At 41.6% G+C, this 18863-nt stretch overlaps 1 protein-coding gene across 1 annotated transcript; it reads left to right on the forward strand.

Moving 5' to 3' along the window:
• The first annotated feature begins 2087 nt into the window (after window positions 1–2087).
• Window positions 2088–6096, forward strand: LOC139537396 (olfactory receptor 5AC1-like). The gene is made up of 2 exons (XM_071338631.1): window positions 2088–2340; window positions 5090–6096. Exon 2 carries the CDS (start codon window positions 5107–5109, stop codon window positions 6049–6051), a length of 945 nt encoding a protein of 314 aa, XP_071194732.1. The 5' UTR covers window positions 2088–2340; window positions 5090–5106; the 3' UTR covers window positions 6052–6096.
• The last annotated feature ends 12767 nt before the right edge of the window (window positions 6097–18863 follow it).

The raw sequence follows: 18863 nt of genomic DNA on the forward strand, positions 1-18863 counted from the left end.
TATAGCATTTCTAAAGAAAACCCAAAGACTGGATTGTAAAATATTTTCAACAGGAAGCCATAAGAGATTATGATGAATTTGGTTGACATTCATAGAAGAATGAAGAGCCAATCTGGCCGCCCTGTTTTGAGTGAGTTGGAGCTTTTTGTATATTGTTTTGCTGCAGATGACCATATGACTGGACAGTACTCTAAGTCTCATAGAACCAAAGATTGAATCACCTGATTCAGAGTGCTAGATGTTACATACATATTTTCTTGAGGCTGTGTCCCTATAGAGGCCTCATTAACCCCCTGGTGTTACATGGCGTGATTAGTGGCTTTGTGACTGTGATTGGGGTACTCATTAGTCAGACATGGCCTCTCTACTGCAGCAAAAAGTTGCAACACTGACAAACAAACAAACATGTGTGATGAAACAGCAGAGTCACTCTTACACACCAATATGCCTACACAGGGTTAGAGTTAATTCAGGGTTAGAGTTAATTCCAAGTAAACTGAAATTCAAATTTCTGTTGGCATTAATATCACTCCATAATCTACTTCTCAATAGACTGAAAATGGAATCTATTATTTCAAGTTTTTCCTTTTTTAAATTAAAATCTCTTCCTGAATTGAGTGAACTTAATTTAAATTGACCTCTACCCTGCTTCAAACAACAAGCATAGTAAGAAACACACAGAGTTGCACACACAGACATTTCTGATATGTATTTGACATACTGTACACACAGACATTTCTGATATGTATTTGACATACTGTACACACAGACATTTTTGATATGTATTTGACATACTGTACACACAGACATTTCTGATATGTATTTGCAAATCCAGACACAATGTGGTTTCAGTTATTAAAGCTGGGATCCGCAGTTTCTACATACATTTTTGGACTTAGAAATGAATGATATACAAGCTCCATGAGCTCCACCAGAAGCCAAAATATAAGCTTGTTTTACTCCAATGTTTAAACACTGCAAACACTGTAAATGTAAACAAACACTGTCCCAGTGAGCCCTGTCTGACTCAGACGTCCGTGGACATTGAACATACTGTCACTCCCTGACCATAGAAAGCTTTTATTCTCTATGTTGTTTTTAATTTTAATTTTATTTCACCTTTATTTAACCAGGTAGGCTAGTTGAGAATAAGTTCTCATTTGCAACTGCGACCTAGCCAAGATAAAGCATAGCAATTAGACACATACAACAACACAGAGTTACACATGAAATAAACAAAACATAGTCAATAATACAGTAGAAGAAAAGAAAAGAAAAAGTCTATATACAGTGAGTGCAAATGAGGTAAGATAAGGGAGTTAAGGCAATAAATAGGCCATGGTGGCGAAGTAATTACAATATAGCAATTAAACACTGGAATGGTAGATGTGCAGAAGATGAATGTGCAAGTAGAGATACTGGGGTGCAAAGGAGCAAGATAAATAAATAAATACTGTATGGGGATGAGGTATGCCATGTAAACCATTAGGCTGCTGTAGCTGTGTGGCTGCTGCTGGAACTTGATGACTGGTTTAGCTTTGATGCGCTCGTGCAGAACATTGGCCCCTTCCAAACTCTTCTTAAGTGCGTTGTGGGAGTGGTACACAGGAGTTGGAGGTAGAGATGGAGAAGCAGCTGGGGTGCTGTCAGAGAACTCGTCATTTGGTTTGTGAACTTTAAAACAGATCCCGCTCAACCTTTTGTGAGTGAAATTCCGCTGCGTCCCCGAGTTCCACTGGCATTGCTCATCTGTACAGGACACCCCTGTCAATCATCCATACCCAGCATTGCACCTATTGTTAGAATAGTCAATTACAGTATGGAACACTCGTTAACATGGTGTTCACAGTTGACTAGTTTACACAGTTCCCTTTTAACTAGTAAGTTTAGGTTATGTTGGCCTCCCGGGTGGTGCAGTGGTCTAAGGAACTGTATCGCAGTGCTAGCTGTGCCACCAGAGATTCTGAGTTCGAGCCCAGGCTCTGTCGCAGCCAGCCGCGACCGGGAGGACCATGAGGCGACGTGCAATTGGCCCAGCGTCGTCTGGGTTAGGGAGGGTTTGGCCGGCAGGGATATCCTTGTCTCATAGTGCACTGGTAACTCCTGTGGCGGGCCGGGCGCAGTGCACACTGACCAGGTCACCAGGGTTACGGTGTTTCCTCCGACACATTGGTGCGGCTGGCTTCCGGGTTGAATGGGCATTGTGTCAAGAAGCAGTGCGGCTTGGTTGGGTTGTGTTTCGGAGGACGCATGGCTCTCGACCTTCGTCTCTCCCGAGTCGGTACGGGAGTTGCAGCGATGAGACAAGACTGTAACTACTACCAATTGGGGAGAAAAAGGGTAAATACATTTTATAAAATAAAAATTGTTTATAGTTTTATTGGTTAGGGGTAAGTCAAGTACCGTACAATGCTTTTTAATAACCTTATCTTTATCAAATGATCCATAAAGGGACCACCCTGAACATTTCTCAGAATACTTTTTACACCACTTACGTACATGTACGTGAGGGTGTGCAAGTTGTATATATATATTTTTTTCTATTGTTACTTCATCAGATTTCTAGTAACCCATTATACTCAATATTATGTTACTTTATCTCGAGTAACCCACATCACATCACAAATTCCTCCTCTACACCAGTGTTCTATTCATACAGGGGTTTAAATATTCACTCTAGTCTTCTATTTAACCTTTTCACATGTACCAACACACACACGGTGTGATCATTCTACAGTGGTCCCTGTAGCTTACGATCAGTTTCGGTATGACGCAACAATCAGCATTTGAGCTGGCCACACTGTTTTTTCAGAAATATTTTGCACAAACACAGTCCTTACAAAGTTATGTCCAGAATGTGATTAGTTTATTTTTTGATGCAATGTTCAGACATTCACAGAAGTAGCTACAACATAACACAATCATCCAAATCAGAAAAATGTAGGCTACATTTGTCATAGCGCTAACTGAGGAAAGATTGAGGTAACACAAGCGGTCATATTTTTCTAACTCTCGGCTGACATAAACTACAATATGAATTAGCTAATAGCAATTACTATGTATAATTAATCCCATCATGTGTGAGCTCACCATTGATTGAAATAATTGAGTAAAACACTTTCTAGGAATAGAAAGTAATCCGACGATGTTTGTTTTTTCACAGAAAGCAAAGATAATAAGAGGAGACTAGATGAGTTTGGTCTATTTATAGTATGCATGTTGAAGGGGGTGTGTCGTCTACCATCGTTCACTTCCGGAAGTTCTCGAAAAATGAGTGAACCCTTACTCACCTCATTTTGTTATAACATCGTTAGTCCGACAGACGATTACGTGAAACCCAGTATGCATTGTTGTCACGTCCTGACCATAGAGAGTCCTTATTTTCTATGGTGGAGTAGGTCAGGGCGTGACTGGGGGGTTAGTCTAGTTTATATTTTCTATGTGGGGTTCTAGTTTTATTTTTTCTATGTTGGTGATTTGTATGATTCCCAATTAGAGGCAGCTGGTAATTGTTGTCTCTAATTGGGGATCATATTTAAGTAGCATTTTTCCACCTGTGTTTTGTGGGATATTGTTTATGGGTAGTTATATGTCAGCACTCCATTGTTATCATGTTTCGTTCTTGCTTTATTGTTTTGTGCGTTTCACTAAATAAAGATGTGGAACCCAGATCACGCTGCACGTTGGTCCGAGTATGCTTCCAGTTCGTACGACGAGCGTGACAGAATATCCCACCACAACAGGACCAAGCAGCGTGCCCAGGAGGAGAGGGTAACATGGACTTGGGAGGAGATTCTGGACGGGAAGGGATCCTGGACTTGGGAGGAAATCCTGGTAGGACAGAATCGCCTTCCTTGGCGGGAGACGCAAGAAGAGAAGGGAGGACAGCGACGACGCCAGGGTTCGCGGCCACAGAGAAAGCCCAAAAACAAGCCCAAATGTATTTTTTGGGGGGGAGGCACATGGGGTTGTCGGCGGAAACGGGGAGTGAGCCAGAGCCTGTGTGGGAGTCGATAGAAGAAGGTAATGAGAGATACCGGAGAGAGGTTGTGGAAAGGAGTATGCTTCAGCACAAGCCCGTTGAAAAGTGCCTTTTCAGCCCGGCACCATCTGTGCCAGCTCTGCGCACCAAGTCTCCAGTACGCCTTCACAGCCCAGTACGTCCTGTGCCAACTCCTTGTACTCACCGTGTGAAGTGTGTTAAAGTTCCGGTACAATTGATGCCGGTTATACTCTCCCCATCCAACCTGACAGAGCTTGAGAGGATCTGCAGAGAATAATGGGAGAAACTCCCCAAATACAGGTGTGCCAAGCTTGTAGCGTCGTACCTAAGAAGACTTGAGGCTGTAATTGCTGCCAAAGGTGTTTCAACAAAGTACTGTAAATGTAATATTTCAGTTGTGTTATTTGTATAAATTAGCAAAAATTTCTAAACCAGTTTTTGCTTTGTCATTATGGGGTAATGCGTGCAGATTGATGAGGGGAAAAAACAATGTAATACATTTTAGAATAAGGCTGTAACCTAACAAAATGTGGAAAAATCTAAAGGGTTTGAATACTTTCCGAATGCAGTGTATACTGGCACTGGGCCAGAGTGTCAATGTTGAACCCTGGCGGGTTAGGGTTATAGACTGTAGGTGAGTTACTGAACCTGAGAGATGAGACAAACTTAGAGCCTGTTGCTTGACAACGGTTTCCCCACAGAGTACTGTGACCGAACCGACGGTACATACCCCAGCATTAGAGATACCACCCCTTACCTAATAAAAGGTGGTGGTGTTACTTTTTCTGGCTGGTGTTTCAGATAGGGTGAACTGGACACAGAGGAATCTAGTGAATAACTTCTCACTCTCTCTGTCAATGGTATGAGATGTAGAACATAGCCTGTATGTTTATGTAGCAGGGGCCGTTCACTAAATTAAGTGAGTGGCGTCTATGTATACACATTTTTCATTAGCCATTTAAATTTTCTTTAAATTTCACATTAAATTGGTGGCAGTGTCGGAATTTGATTATACTATCGTTACTTTTTTGATTGATTGGAACTGTATCTTATGTGTTTTTCTATTAATTATCTTCTCTCTTTCAGGTCTCTCCGCCCCTCAGATGGAGAACCATACATACAATGAGCATGTTCTCCTCCTAGAAGGGTTAAACGTCACCCACCAGTCCTCCTACCCTGCCTTCATCATCCTCCTTGTCATCTACATCTTCACAATGGTGGCCAACATCGGCCTCACAGTGCTCATCTGCATGGAGAGGAGCCTGCACCAGCCCATGTACATCCTCCTTTGCAACATGTCTTTCAACGATGCTCTCAGTATCACCACCTTCATACCTCGAGTGCTGAGTGATATTTTCAAAGCAAGTGCAGAAAGATATATTACCTATGTTGAGTGTGCCATACAAGCATTCTGCGGTCACATGTTTGCTACGACCGGACATACAATACTAATGATCATGGCTTTTGACAGGTATATGGCCATCTGCAACCCTTTGCGATACGCCACCATCATGAACAACACCATGCTGGTAAAACTGTGTGTGTTTGCCTGGGGTGTGGCCTTTCTCTTTGTGGCGGGCCTTATAGGTCTCTCTGTCCGCTTATCACGCTGCCGGTCAAACATTTTCAACCCTTTCTGCGACAACGCTTCGTTATTCAAGCTCTCCTGTGAGAGTGTGCTTATAAATAACATTTATGGACTATTTTTCACCACTATCTTCTTCATCACCTCCATGGGGAGTGTGGCTCTGACATACATTAGAATCGCCATGGTGTGTGTGAGGAGTAAGAGCAAGTCGCTGAACAGCAAAGCTCTGCACACCTGTTTCACACACCTGGCTGTATACCTCATTATGCTGATGACAGGTTTCATCATTGTCTTTCGTCATCGGTACCCACAGTGGTCAAACCACAGGAAAATGGCGTCCATTATATTTCCTCTGGTTGCTCCTTGTCTTAACCCAATTATCTATGGGCTGCAGTCCAAAGAGATTTACAAAGTGGGAAAGAATATGTTCCAGTCCAAGATTATGTCTCTTCGATTGTAATATACTTTTTAATGTGTAAAGGTGAATAAAATTGAAATGCCCCAATTGTAATGCTGTCTTTGTAAACCAGGCACAATGTTAATAAGGATCACCTTTTTTTCAATTTTCGCCTAAAATGACATACCCAAATCTAACTGCCTGTAGCTCAGGACCTGAAGCAAGGATATGCATATTCTTGATACCATTTGAAAGGAAACACTTTGAAGTTTGTGGAAATATAAATTAATGTAGGAGAATATCACACATTAGATCTGGTAAAAGATAATACAAACAAAAAAACAAGATTTCTTTAAATACATTTTTTGTTCCATCATTTTTGAAACGCAAGAGAAAGGCCATAATAAAAATGTTCAGTTAGGCGCAATTTAGATTTTGGCCACTAGATGTCAGCAGTGTATGTGCAAAGTTTCAAACTGATCCAGTGAAGCGTTGCAATACATCAGAAAATGTTGTAACAAGTCTGCGCAAATGTGCCGAATTGGTCAATTGATACATTTTAAAGTACATATCTATAGAGAACATACAAAAATGATATGGTAATAAAACATTTTCAGTTTACACACTCCCAGGAAGGTTCTACGTGATGGAAAATTTGCTTCCCTACAGAAAAGACACTAATCTTCACACGGGGTGGGTGTGGGGCCAGAAACAGCAGGGGTGTTACATCTGCTCCTGCCACGCCCTCTACTTCTCATCCTGGACCCCCTAACCTGCCACCACTCTTCCAGTGCTCTCTCTCTCTCTCTCTCTCTCTCTGTGTATATCTGATTGTGTGAGTGGAGACAGGTGTGCTGGAAGCAGAGCAGATTCCCACCAGCTGCAACCTGTTCCATAATCAAGAACCCTACAAATACTCAGCCCTGCCACTTCCACGCTGCCAGATCATAGCCTCTACTCAGTCAGTCTGCATTTCTAGCTGTTGGTTCCTGCATAGATTTTGTTATCCTGTTGTGCCTGTTTTCCCTAGCCTCACGTACAGTCCCGTCTACTCTGATTCTGGTACCTGTCTCCAGTCCCTCGTCTTCTCAGTCCTGCTTCCCTGCCCTGGATCCCCGCTCTACTGCTTCATTGGATTCCGCTCCAGACCTGCTTACCCGGTTCCTAATCTCCTTGCCCTCAGCCTCAGTCCGGATTCCCTACTACCTGCCCGAGATTCTCCTGGACTGCACCCCATCTCCTCTCCCACTTTTCAATAAATACATTGGTTACCTGTCCTTGTCTCCTCATCTGAGTCTGCATTTGGGTTCACCTGCTCCTCACCTCGTAACAAGGGGTTCAAACTTTGAAACCCATTTCCTACATTTGAATATAAACATTTATTTAATCAAACAAAACTATGCTACATTTTATCTCTGGGACACTCAGGATGACCAATCAGAGCAAGATTATTGAATGTGAGTACATTATTTACCTTCAGAGGTGAATGTATCAAACCAGTTGCCGTGATACATTTTTTGTTGATGGTCACTCTCCTCAAACAATAGCATGCTATTTTTTCACTGTAATTGTCACACCAGCCTTCACTTTGGCTCCCCCTCTAGTTCAGCTCAGGTTTTCGGGGTCGCCGGCCTTCTAGCTGCTGCCGAACCTACTGCTGGCAAACGCCCTTCACTCATCAACCCCGGACTCTCGTCATCATTACACACACCTGGTTCCAATCCCCACTCTATCACTGTATATCTATACATACTCCCTCTGCCATTTGTCTTTGTTGGTCATTGTAAATGTTACTTGATTTCCTGAGAGGAATCTCTCCTACTATTTCCTGTGCACTTTATATTTTGCACTTTGGGTTCGCCCTGTGCCTTTTGTTTATGAAGATATATTTTGAGCACAACAGCGTTTGGGTTTCGTCCCTCTTTGATCTCTGGTGCTTAAATAAATTCAGTAGTTCTAAACCTGCGACTGCCTTCTGCCTACTCCTCTCTACACCAGTGACAGTAATAGCTACTATAAATTGGACAGTGCAGTTAGATTAACAAGAATTTAAGCTTTCTGCCCATATAAGACATGTCTATGTCCTGGGAAATGTTCTTGTTACTTACAACGTCACGCTAATCACATTAGCGCACGTTAGCTCAACCATCCCGGTGGAGGAACACCAATCCCATAGAGGTTTAATAAGGGTTAGCAAATAAAATCTGTCAAAGCAGCAGTGGGATTTGCTGAGGCCAAATTTTCTCCTCCTTGCCATTAACATTAATCTATCAATTCAGCCTGCCCACAACCTCACTCCTGTATATTGATATATACACTTTGACAAATCCAATCAGTAGTCGGAAGAGAATCATCATTGGAAGACAGCTGAAAAGCATAGGCGCATCGGCATATAAGTGATATTCTAGCCAGATTTTAAATCCACTGAATAAGCTACTTAGTTCATAGAACTGCGGTTACGTAAGTACAGTGCCTTCTGAAAGTATTCACACCACTTTTCCCAAATGTTGTTGTGTTACAGCCTGAATTAAAATGATATTGAATTAAGATTTTTTGGGTCAATGGCCTACACACAATACCCCATAATGTCAAAGTGGAGTAATGTTTTTCAATATTTTTTTACAAATGAAAAAGTGAAATGTCTTGAGTCAATAAGTATTCAACCTCTTTGTTATTGCAAGCCTAAATAAGTTCAGGAGTAAACATTTGGACTCACTCTGTGTGCAATAATACTGTTTAACATTATATTTTAATGACAACCTCATCTTTGTACCCCACACATATAATCATCTGTAAGGTCCCTCAGTCGAGCAGTGAATTTCAAACACAGATTCAACCACAAAGACCAGGGAGGTTTTCCAATGCCCTGCAAAGACTGGCACCTATTGGCAGATTGGTAAAAAAAGCAGACACTGAATATCCCTTTGAGCATGGTGAAGTTATTAATTAGTTAGAGTTTTTACTTAAATCAGCTTGAAAATGGCTGTCTAGCAATGATCAACAACCGACTTGACAGAGCTTGAGGAGTTTAAAAAAGAATAATCTGCAAATATTGTACAATCGAAGTGTGCAAAGCTCTTAGAGATTTACCCAGAAAGACTCACAGCTGTAATTGCTACCAAAGGTGATTCTAACATGTATTGACTCAGGGGGTTGAATACTTATCAAATGAAAATATATTACAGTTTAATTTTCATTAATTAAAAAAAGACAATTCAATACATTTTTATCCCAATTTGTAACACAACAAAATGTGGAAAAAGTCAATGGGTATGAATACTGTATACAGTGGGGCAAAAAAGTATTTAGTCAGCCACCAAATGTGCAAGTTCTCCCACGTAAAAAGACGAGAGAGGCCTGTAATTTTCATCATAGGTACACTTCAACTATGACAGACAAAATGAGAGAAAAAAATTCCAGAAAATCACATTGTAGGATTTTTTATTAATTTATTAATGTGTTGATTGGATTTGCCCCAAACATAACACTTGGTATTTAGGACAAAAAGTTAATTGCTTTGTCACATTCTTTGCAGTATTACTTTAGTGCCTTGTTGAAAACAGGATGCCAATTTTGGAATATTTGTATTCTGTACATGGTTCATTCTTTTCACTCTGTCAATTAGGTTAGTAATGTGGAGCAATTACAATATTGTTGATCATCCTCAGTTTTCTCATATCACAGATATTGTACTCTGTATCTGTTTTTGAGTCATCATTGGCCTCATGCTGAAATCCCTGAGTGGTTTCCTTCCTCTCCGGCAACTGAGTTATAAAGGAGGCCTATATATTTGTAGTGACTGGGTGTATTGATACACCATACAGTGTAATTAATAACTTCACCATGCTCAAAGTGATATTCAATGTCTGCTTTTGATTTTTTTTTGTCATCGAGCAATAGGTGCCCTTCTTTGCATGGCATTGGAAAACCTCCCAGGTCGTTGTGGTTGAATCTGTGTTTGAAATCGACTACTTGACTGAGGGACCTTACAGGTAATTGTATGTGTGGGGTAAAGAGGTGAGTTCCGTGCATTCTGAAAGTATTCAGACCCCTCCCTTTTTCCACATTTTGTTACGTTACAGCCTTATTTTAAAATGGATTTAATACAAAATGTTATTCATCAATCTACACACAATACCCCATAATGACAAAGTGAAAACAGGTTTTAAGATTTTTTTGCAAATGAAGCAAAAAACAAAAACATAAATACCTTATTTACATAAGTATTCAGACCCTTTGCTATGAGACTCGAAATTGAGCTCAGGTGCATCCTGTTTCCATTGATCATCCTTGAGATGTTTTTACAATTTGACTGGAGTTCACCTGTGGTCAATTCAATTGATTGGGCATTATTTGATAAGGTCCCACAGCTGACAGGTCATGTCAGAGCTAAAACCAAGCCATGAGGTAGAAGGAATGGTCCGCAGTGCTCCGAGACACGTTTGTGTTGAGGCATAGATCTGGGGAAGGGTACAACATTTTTTTCTGCAGCATTGAAGGTCCCCAAGAACACAGTGGCCTCCATCATTCTTCAATGGAAGAAGTTTGGAACCTCCAAGACTCTTCCTAGAGCTGGTTGCCCGGCCAAACTGAGCAATCGGTGGAGAAGGACCTTGGTCAGGGAGGTGACCAAGAACCCGATGGTCACTCTGACAGAGCTCCAGAGTTCCTCTGTGGAGACGGGAAAACCTTCCAGAAGGACAACAATCTCTGCAGCACTACACCAATTAGGCCTTTATGGTAGAGTCGGCAGATGGAAGCCACTCCTCAGTTAAAGGCACATGACAGCCGCTTGGAGTTTGCGAAAAAGCCTCCTAAAGGACTCTCAGACCATGAGAAACAAGATGCTCTGGTCTGATGAAACCAAGATTGAACTCTTTGGCCTGAATGCCAAGCGTCATGTCTGGAGGAAACCTGGCACCATCCCTACAGTGAACCATGGTGGTGGCAGCATCATGCTGTCGGGATGTTTTTCAGCGGCAGGGACTTGGAGTGTCACGACTTCCACCGAAGTCGGCTCCTCTCCTCTCCTTGTTCGGGCTCCTTGTTCGGCTCCTCTCCTCCTTTGTGACGCGCCTGACTGGTATTCTTATATTCCGTGTTGTTCACGAGGTATGTTTATTTGTTAAACATACATTTTGTGACTGTTTGCGCGCTTTTGCACTTTTGCCAATTGGCTGGAGGTTTTGACACAGTTGCGTCCTTCTGTTGGTTTCTCCTGCCTCAATAAAGTGTGCGCCTGTTCACAACCCTCTGCTCTCCTGCACCTGACTTCGCTACCAGTACGCACACCATTGACAGTGTCGTGTCTTTGGCTATGCCGGATTAAGTGATATGACATGCTATTCTATAAAATCCTTTCTCTGTGATTAATATTACCTGATTGAGCTAATCATGTAAATGTAATTAATTAGAAATTCGTGGCACCACGAAAGAGTGTTTATAGAGCTGTTATCTCCCGAATAAACTCTTAAAGACCAAGTAATATTTTACATCAATTGCATCAATATTAATCGTCACCTTATTTCAGTCTCATCTGAAAGTTGCAAATTCTTCACGAACCCTGGCTAACAAGTTGAATCAGCAATACAAAATTGGGTTTAGTTGTTTATTTACTAAATAACTAACTAATCACACAGAATTACATATACACAGAATGCAAATGATGTCATACAGAAAACGTCCCTGGTGGACGGAGCCGACATAATTTCTGGTTACACAAAGGAAAGGGGATTGGGTTTGAGTGAAAGAGGGGGAAACTGAGGAACAAATGGATAAGCTCTGCTATCGTAAATACAGTATCATGCATTCTAAATTACCGCCCATTTGGAAAAGGAAAATGCAATAAATATTTACTCTGAGCTGCGCTTCGGTAGGTTGGTCGTAGATGCTGGCCGTGTTGGCCAACAGAGATCTTCCTGTCCTCGGAAGAATGTCACTGGTGGTAAATTGTATACGTTGTAGTATTGTCGTTGTGTGGTAGACGGGATAGGTCGTCCGTCCTTTCCTAGCCCACGTTTACAGCTGCTGTTGCTAACTCAACGGCTAGGATGTCTCACTTATTTAGTGAATAAGAGTTCAAAGTTTATACCTTAGTTCTGTAGTTGACATGTTAGTCCTTTTCAACGTATGGACCATCGTCCTATCGTCCTCGGAACAGATAGTTACATTTTCATCAAGGGCTTATATAGTGGAGGGAGAGAAGGGTGTGTTTCATAGTTTATAACCCATGTCTCTTCACAGGGGCGTGCCACTGATTGAGCAGAGCTCTAACTTTATGAAAACCCAAATCTCTCATTTGGAAGCTAAATTTACATTTAATCTTTTCACAAATAGTGTCATCTTTAAACATTTAAATTGCACAATAATTCCATGTGAATCTGATAACTAGAATGTGTAGACTTTCCCAGATACAGTTTATGTCGTCCTGTCATCAGTCATAATGTCTCAGATGACATTATGACTGAGATGATGTCTGAGATTATGTCTCAGATGACATAATGTCCCGATCTGACATCATATTCATTAAGTACCAACGTATATTTTCAACTGGTTCTATTACCGAAATATGGTTCCTTTCCCCCACTTGTTTGATGTTCCCAGACTCTCTATGTTTAACAAAGGCTATTCAAGAGTCCTTCAGTAGAGTCAAGAGAGAGAGGGGAGAAAGGTATTTATGGGGGGGGTCATAAACCTTACCCACAGGCCAACGTCATGACAACAGGGAGACTAGTTTGGATCGAAGGAAAGATGATTGGTGCAAAGTACAGAGAGATCCTTGATGAAAAACTGCTACAGAGCACTCAGGACATAAGACTGGGGCGAAGGTTCACCTTCCAGCAAGACAACGACCCTAAACACACAGCCAAGTCTGAATGTCCTTGAAAATTGCATGTTTTAGTTTATATTTTGCCATTGGTGGAGAATCAGGTACTGTCTACTAATGTGGCCAGCTTTTGGGGAGTAACAAGTAATGTATAAATGTTTATAAAGTGTATATAGTGCACACTTTAGATGAGGATCTGCAAAATAGTTTGTCAACCCCATAATGTCCACACCCCCACAGAAATTGAATTAGCATAATAATAATATCAATTTTTTTTGTTGTTGTCACATGCACCGAATACAACAGGTTGTAACGCTTGTCGTGGTTGGAAGAAGAGGAGGACCAATGCGCAGCGTGGTAAGTGTCCATATTGTTTTAATACGAATAAATGAACACTGAACAAAAACAATAAACCGACAAACGAACACTCCTGTACGGTGAAACAAAAACCAGCACAGAAAATAATCACCCACAAAACACAATGAAAAACAGGCTACCTAAATATGGCTCCCAATCAGAGACAATGACTGACACCTGCCTCTGATTGAGAACCATACTAGGCCAAACACAAAGAAAATTACCTACAGAACAAAACATAGAAAATCAACATAGAATGCCCACCCTAACTCACGCCCTGACCAAACTAAAATAAAGACATAACAAAGGAACTAAGGTCAGAACGTGACACAGGTATTACAGTGCAATGCTTACTTACAAGCCCTTAACCAAAAATGCTTTAATAAGTTTTAAGAAAAATACGTGTTAAAAAATAGAAAATAAAAGTAACAAATAATTAAACAGCAGCAGAAAAATAACAATAGCGAGGCTATATACAGGGGGTACTGGTACAGAGTCAGTATGCGGGAGCACAGGTTAGTTGAGGTAATTGAGGTAATATGTACATGTAGGTAGAGTATCCCCATAAAAATCTGTAAATTTAGGCTAGAGACATCAGTTGTTTTGCATTGGCTGCATCTCAATCCACTGCATCCACCTACTGTATGTTGCACATCTGTATCTGTGGTGAAAGTTGACAGAGCTAGAGCGGTGTTTTTCAGACCATCAGACAACCCGAAAATCTTTCTTCTCACAAAATTCACAAATAATTTATAGCATCCGAATGGTTTGACCTACAAGCTATAATGACCCTCTATGGAATGATGAAACTCTCACAAAAATGATGGTGTTCTCCGTTTTGCTCTACAACCCCCACACGCATCTTGGAACTCGTCTGAAGTCGGTACAGCTAATCTGCCAACTTCTGTCTGTAGCGTCCGAACAGTTTGGGCTACACACTAATGACCCCTCTGTGGAAAGGTGAGACTCTCACGAACACGTACATGTCGGTTTTGCTCTAGGATACCCACAGGTCGCACAAGACTTGTCTAAACGTTCCCCGTTACCAGTTGAATTTTTTTATGGAAGTATACTGTATATGGAGACAGCTTAGTGCCAAAAATGAGGGGTTACATACATAAAAAAAAATAAAAAAAATGTTTCCTGATATTTCATGTATCTCTCAGATATAGGACAGACACCTCAGAACAAACTTCCTTTCAATTTTTTGGGGGGGTGAATCTGTAGTGAATATGTCATTCAATGCATTTGTATGGGCTAATAGCCTCTCAAAGTATTAGTCAGAGCATGTACCCACATTTACAAATGCACTCATTAACAATTAATAAATATCAACCAATCAATCAAATGTATTTATAAAGCCCTTCTTACATCAGCTGATGTCACAAAGTGTGATGCAGAAACCCAGCCTAAAACCCCAAACAGCAAGCAATGTAGATGTAGAAGCATGGTGGCTAGGAAAAACTCCCTCGAAAGGAAAGAACCTAGGAAGAAACCTAGAGAGGAACCAGGCTCTGAGGGGTGGCCAGTCCTCTTCTGGTTGTGCCAGGTGGAGAGTACAACAGTACATGGCCAAGATGTTCAAACGTTTATAGATGACCAGCAGGGTCAAATAATAATAATCCAAGTAGTTGTAGAGGGTGCAACAGAGGGTGCAAAAGGTCAGCACCTCAGGAGTAAATGTCAGTTGGCTTTTCATAGCCAAGCATTCAGAGTTCGAGACAGCAGGTGCGGTAGAGAGAGAGAGTCAAAAACAGCAGGTCTGGTACAAGGTAGCACGTCCGGTGAACAGGTCAGGGTTCCATAGCCGCAGGCAGAACAGTTGAAACTGGAGCAGCAGCACGACCAGGTGGCAAGGAGTCATCAGGCCAGGTAGTCCTGAGGCATGGTCCTAGGGCTCAGGTCCTTCGAGAGAGAGAAAGAAAGAGAGAAAGAGAGAATTAGAGAGAGCATACATACCTTTGGATTTTAAGGGGTTGTTATTACAGTGTGTAATTACATATCAAATTACAGTGTAACAGGTATTGTAATTGATTGTAATAATTTATTTTTTTATTTTTTAAACTTTATTTAACCAGGTAGGCCAGTTGAGAACAAGTTCTCATTTACAACTGCAACCTGGCCAAGATAATGCAAAGCAGTGTGACAAAAAAACAATAACACAGAGTTACACATGGGATAAACAAACATACAGTCGATAACACAATAGAAACATCTATGTACAGTGTGTGCAAATGTAGTAAGATTAGGGAGGTAAGGCAATAAATAGGCCATAGTGGCGAAATAATTACAATTTAGCATTAACACTGGAGTGATACATGTGCAGATGATGATGTGCAAGTAGAGACACTGGGGTGCAAAAGAGCAAAACATTTATAATATGGGTTTCAGGTAGTTGGGTGGGCTATTTACAGATGGGCTGTGTACAGGTGTCACGCCCTGACCTGAGATATCTCTGTTTTCTTTATATTTTGGTTAGGTCAGTGTGTGACAAGGGTGGGTACGTTAGTTTTTGTATTGTCTAGGGTTCTTTGTATGTCTAGGGTTTTTGTAGGTCTAGGTGATTTGTATGTCTATGGTGGCCTGATATGGTTCCCAATCAGAGGCAGCTGTTTATCGTTTATAGCCATTTTCGCTTTGGTGTTCGTGGGTTCTTGTTCTATGTTTAGTTGCCTGTCTGCACTACTCATATTAGCTTCACGGTTCGTTTTGTTATTTTGTTTGTTTGTTCAGTGTTCGTTCTTATAATAAAGAAGAATGTACGCTTACCACGCTGCGCATTGGTTTCCTCCTTACAACGGCCTTGACAACAGGTGCAGTAATCGGTAAGCTGCTCTGACAGCTGATGCTTAAAATTTGTTACCATGCTTGTTTCAAATGTTCAAGTTTACGATTGCTTCTGAACACACCATGTTTTAGCCTGCGCATACCACATGATAAATGTTAGCCAATTGTAAACTGACCACGTCATTGACACAACTCTGCAATAAAGGGCTCTGGAGTCTGATGCTCAGGCCCAGGTCAAGCTTTCTTTTGAAATTCATGGAAGCTTATGAGCGCTACGGAAAAACGGGGAGTTCGCATCATTTTTTTTAATTTTTTACAATTGTTAACTCATTTAACGGAGCATTTCCAGCAAACCCAAATTTGTTCATTGAAGTTTCCACATCATTCGTTAGGTCGCGGAAAATGTTCTCATAACATAAAACTGTCCTGTCGTGCTGATGATTATAGAATGTTTGTAAAAAAACATTCACCTGGTGTTGTGGAAACGTTCCTAGAACACATGTAATCTGTTCTTTAAAGATGATCAGAATGTTTTATTAGGTTGAGGGAACAGTCTGGTGGGAACATTGTGAGGTGTATTAATTATGAAATGTATTAATTAAAAGTATTAATTATGAAAAATATGAATAACATTCCACCATTGAGACCACTCATTTGACTGCAGGAAAAGGCTACAGGTTCCCAGAACATTTAATTAAGTTATGGGAGTTGTCTGGGGATGTTGCAAGAATATTCTTGTGATATATAAGTTGCACAAAACATTCCCTCAATGTTGCACAATGTTCTATGATTTCCAAATAAGTCTGTATATTTCGTTCATGGGCATATTTGTTTTCGGTTTATCATAATATTCCATAGATGTTCACGCAATATACATTATACCTTTCTTAGAGGTCCTCAGAACATTGCAAAAACATTTCGAAAATGTTAAAGTTTTACATAATATTAAATCAAATCAATTCTAATTATATTTGTTATACACCTGTTTAGCAGATGTTAATACAGGTGTAGCGAAATGCTTGTGTTTCTAGCTCCAACAGTGCAGTAATATCTGACAAGTAATATCAAAAAATTTCACAACAAATACCTAACACACACAAATCTAAGTAAGGGAATGGAATTAAGAATATATATATGGATGGGCAATGTCAGAGCGCAATAGACTGAGATAGAGTAGATAGTATAGAATACAGCATATACATACTGATTGAGACGAGTAATGCAAGATATGTAAATATTAATAAAGAGACATTATTTAAAGTGACTAGTGTTCCATTTATTAAAGTAGCCAATGATTTCAAGTGTGTGTATGTAGGCTGCAGCCTCTCTGTGCTAGTGTTGGCTATTTAACAGTCTGATGGCCTTGAGATAGAAGCTGTTTTTCAGTCTCTCGGGTCCCAGCTTTGATGCACCTGTACTGACCTCGCGTTCGGGATGATGGCGAGGTGAACAGGCAGTGGCTTGGGTGGTTGTTGTCCTTGATGATCTTTTTGGCCTCCCTATGACACCGGGTGCTGTAGGTGTCCTGGAGGGCAGGAAGTTTGCCCCCGGTGATGCATTGTGCAGACCGCACCACCCTCTGGAGAGCCCTGCGGGTGTGGGCGGTGCAGTTGCCGTACCAGGTGGTGATACAGCCGACAGGATGCTCTCAATTGTGCATCTGTAAAAGTTTGTGAAGGTTTTATGTGACAAGCAGAATTTCTTCAACCTCTGTGTGGGTGGACCATTTCAGTTTGTCGGTGATGTGTACGCCGAGGAACTTAAAACCTTCCACCTTCTCCACTGGTGTCCCGTCGATGTGGATCGGGGGGTGCTCCCTCTGCTGTTTCCTGAAGTCCACAATCATCTTTTTTGTTTTGTTGACGTTGAGTGAGAGGTTATTTTCCTGTCACCACACTCCCAGAGCCCTCACCTCCTCCCCGTAAGCTGACTCATCGTTGTTTGTAATCAAGCCTACTACTGTTGTGTCATCTGCAAACTCGATGATTTATTTGGAGGAATGCATGTCCACGCAGTCATGGGTGAACACGGAGTACAAGAGGGGGCTGAGCACGCACCCTTGCGGGACCTCAGTGTTGAGGATCAGCGAAGTGGAGGCGTTGTTTCCTACCTTCACCACCTTGGGGACGGCCAATCAGGAAGTCCAGGACCTAATTGCACAGGGCAGGTTTCAGACACAGGGCCTCGAGCTTAATTATGAGCTTGGAGGGTACTATGGTGTTGAATGCTGAGCTATAGTCAAATGAACAGCATTCTTACATAGGTATTCCTCTTGTCCAGATGGGATAGGGCAGTGTGCAGTGTGACAGCGATTGCATTGTCTGTGGACCTATTAGGTCGGTAAGCAAATTGGAGTGGGTCTAGGGTGACAGGTAAGGTGAAGGTGATCTGATCCTTGACTAGTCTCTCAAAGCACTTCATGATGACAGAAGTGAGTGTTACGGGGCAATAGTCATTTAGTTCAGTTACCTCTGCATTCTTGGAAACAGGGACAATGGTGGCCATCTTGAAGCATGTGGGGACAGCAGACTGGGATAGGGAGAGATTAAATATGTCTGTAAACACACCAAACAGCTGGTCTGCGCATGCTCTGAGGACGCGGCTAGGGATGCCTTCTGGGCCGGCAGCCTTGAGAGGGTTAACACGTTTAAATGTTTTACTCACGTCGGCCACGGAGAAGGAGAGCCCACAGTTGTAGCTGGCCTCGTCGGTGGCACTGTGCTATCCTCAAAGCGGGCAAAGAACGTGTTTAGCTGTATGGGAGCAAGGCGTCGGTGTCAGCGACGTAGCTGGTTTTCCTTTTGTAGTCCGTGATTGCCTGTAGACCCTGCCACATACGTCTCATGTCTGAGCCATTAAAATTGCTACTCCACTTTGTCTCTATACTGACGTTTCACCTGTTTGA

Source organism: Salvelinus alpinus, chromosome 13 (genome assembly GCF_045679555.1).
Source record: "Salvelinus alpinus chromosome 13, SLU_Salpinus.1, whole genome shotgun sequence".
NCBI lineage: Eukaryota > Metazoa > Chordata > Actinopteri > Salmoniformes > Salmonidae > Salvelinus > Salvelinus alpinus.

Excerpts from the sequence above, each read along its gene's own strand:
- LOC139537396 (XM_071338631.1), top strand. The coding sequence starts at position 5,107 with ATGGAGAACCATACATACAATGAGCATGTTCTCCTCCTAGAAGGGTTA.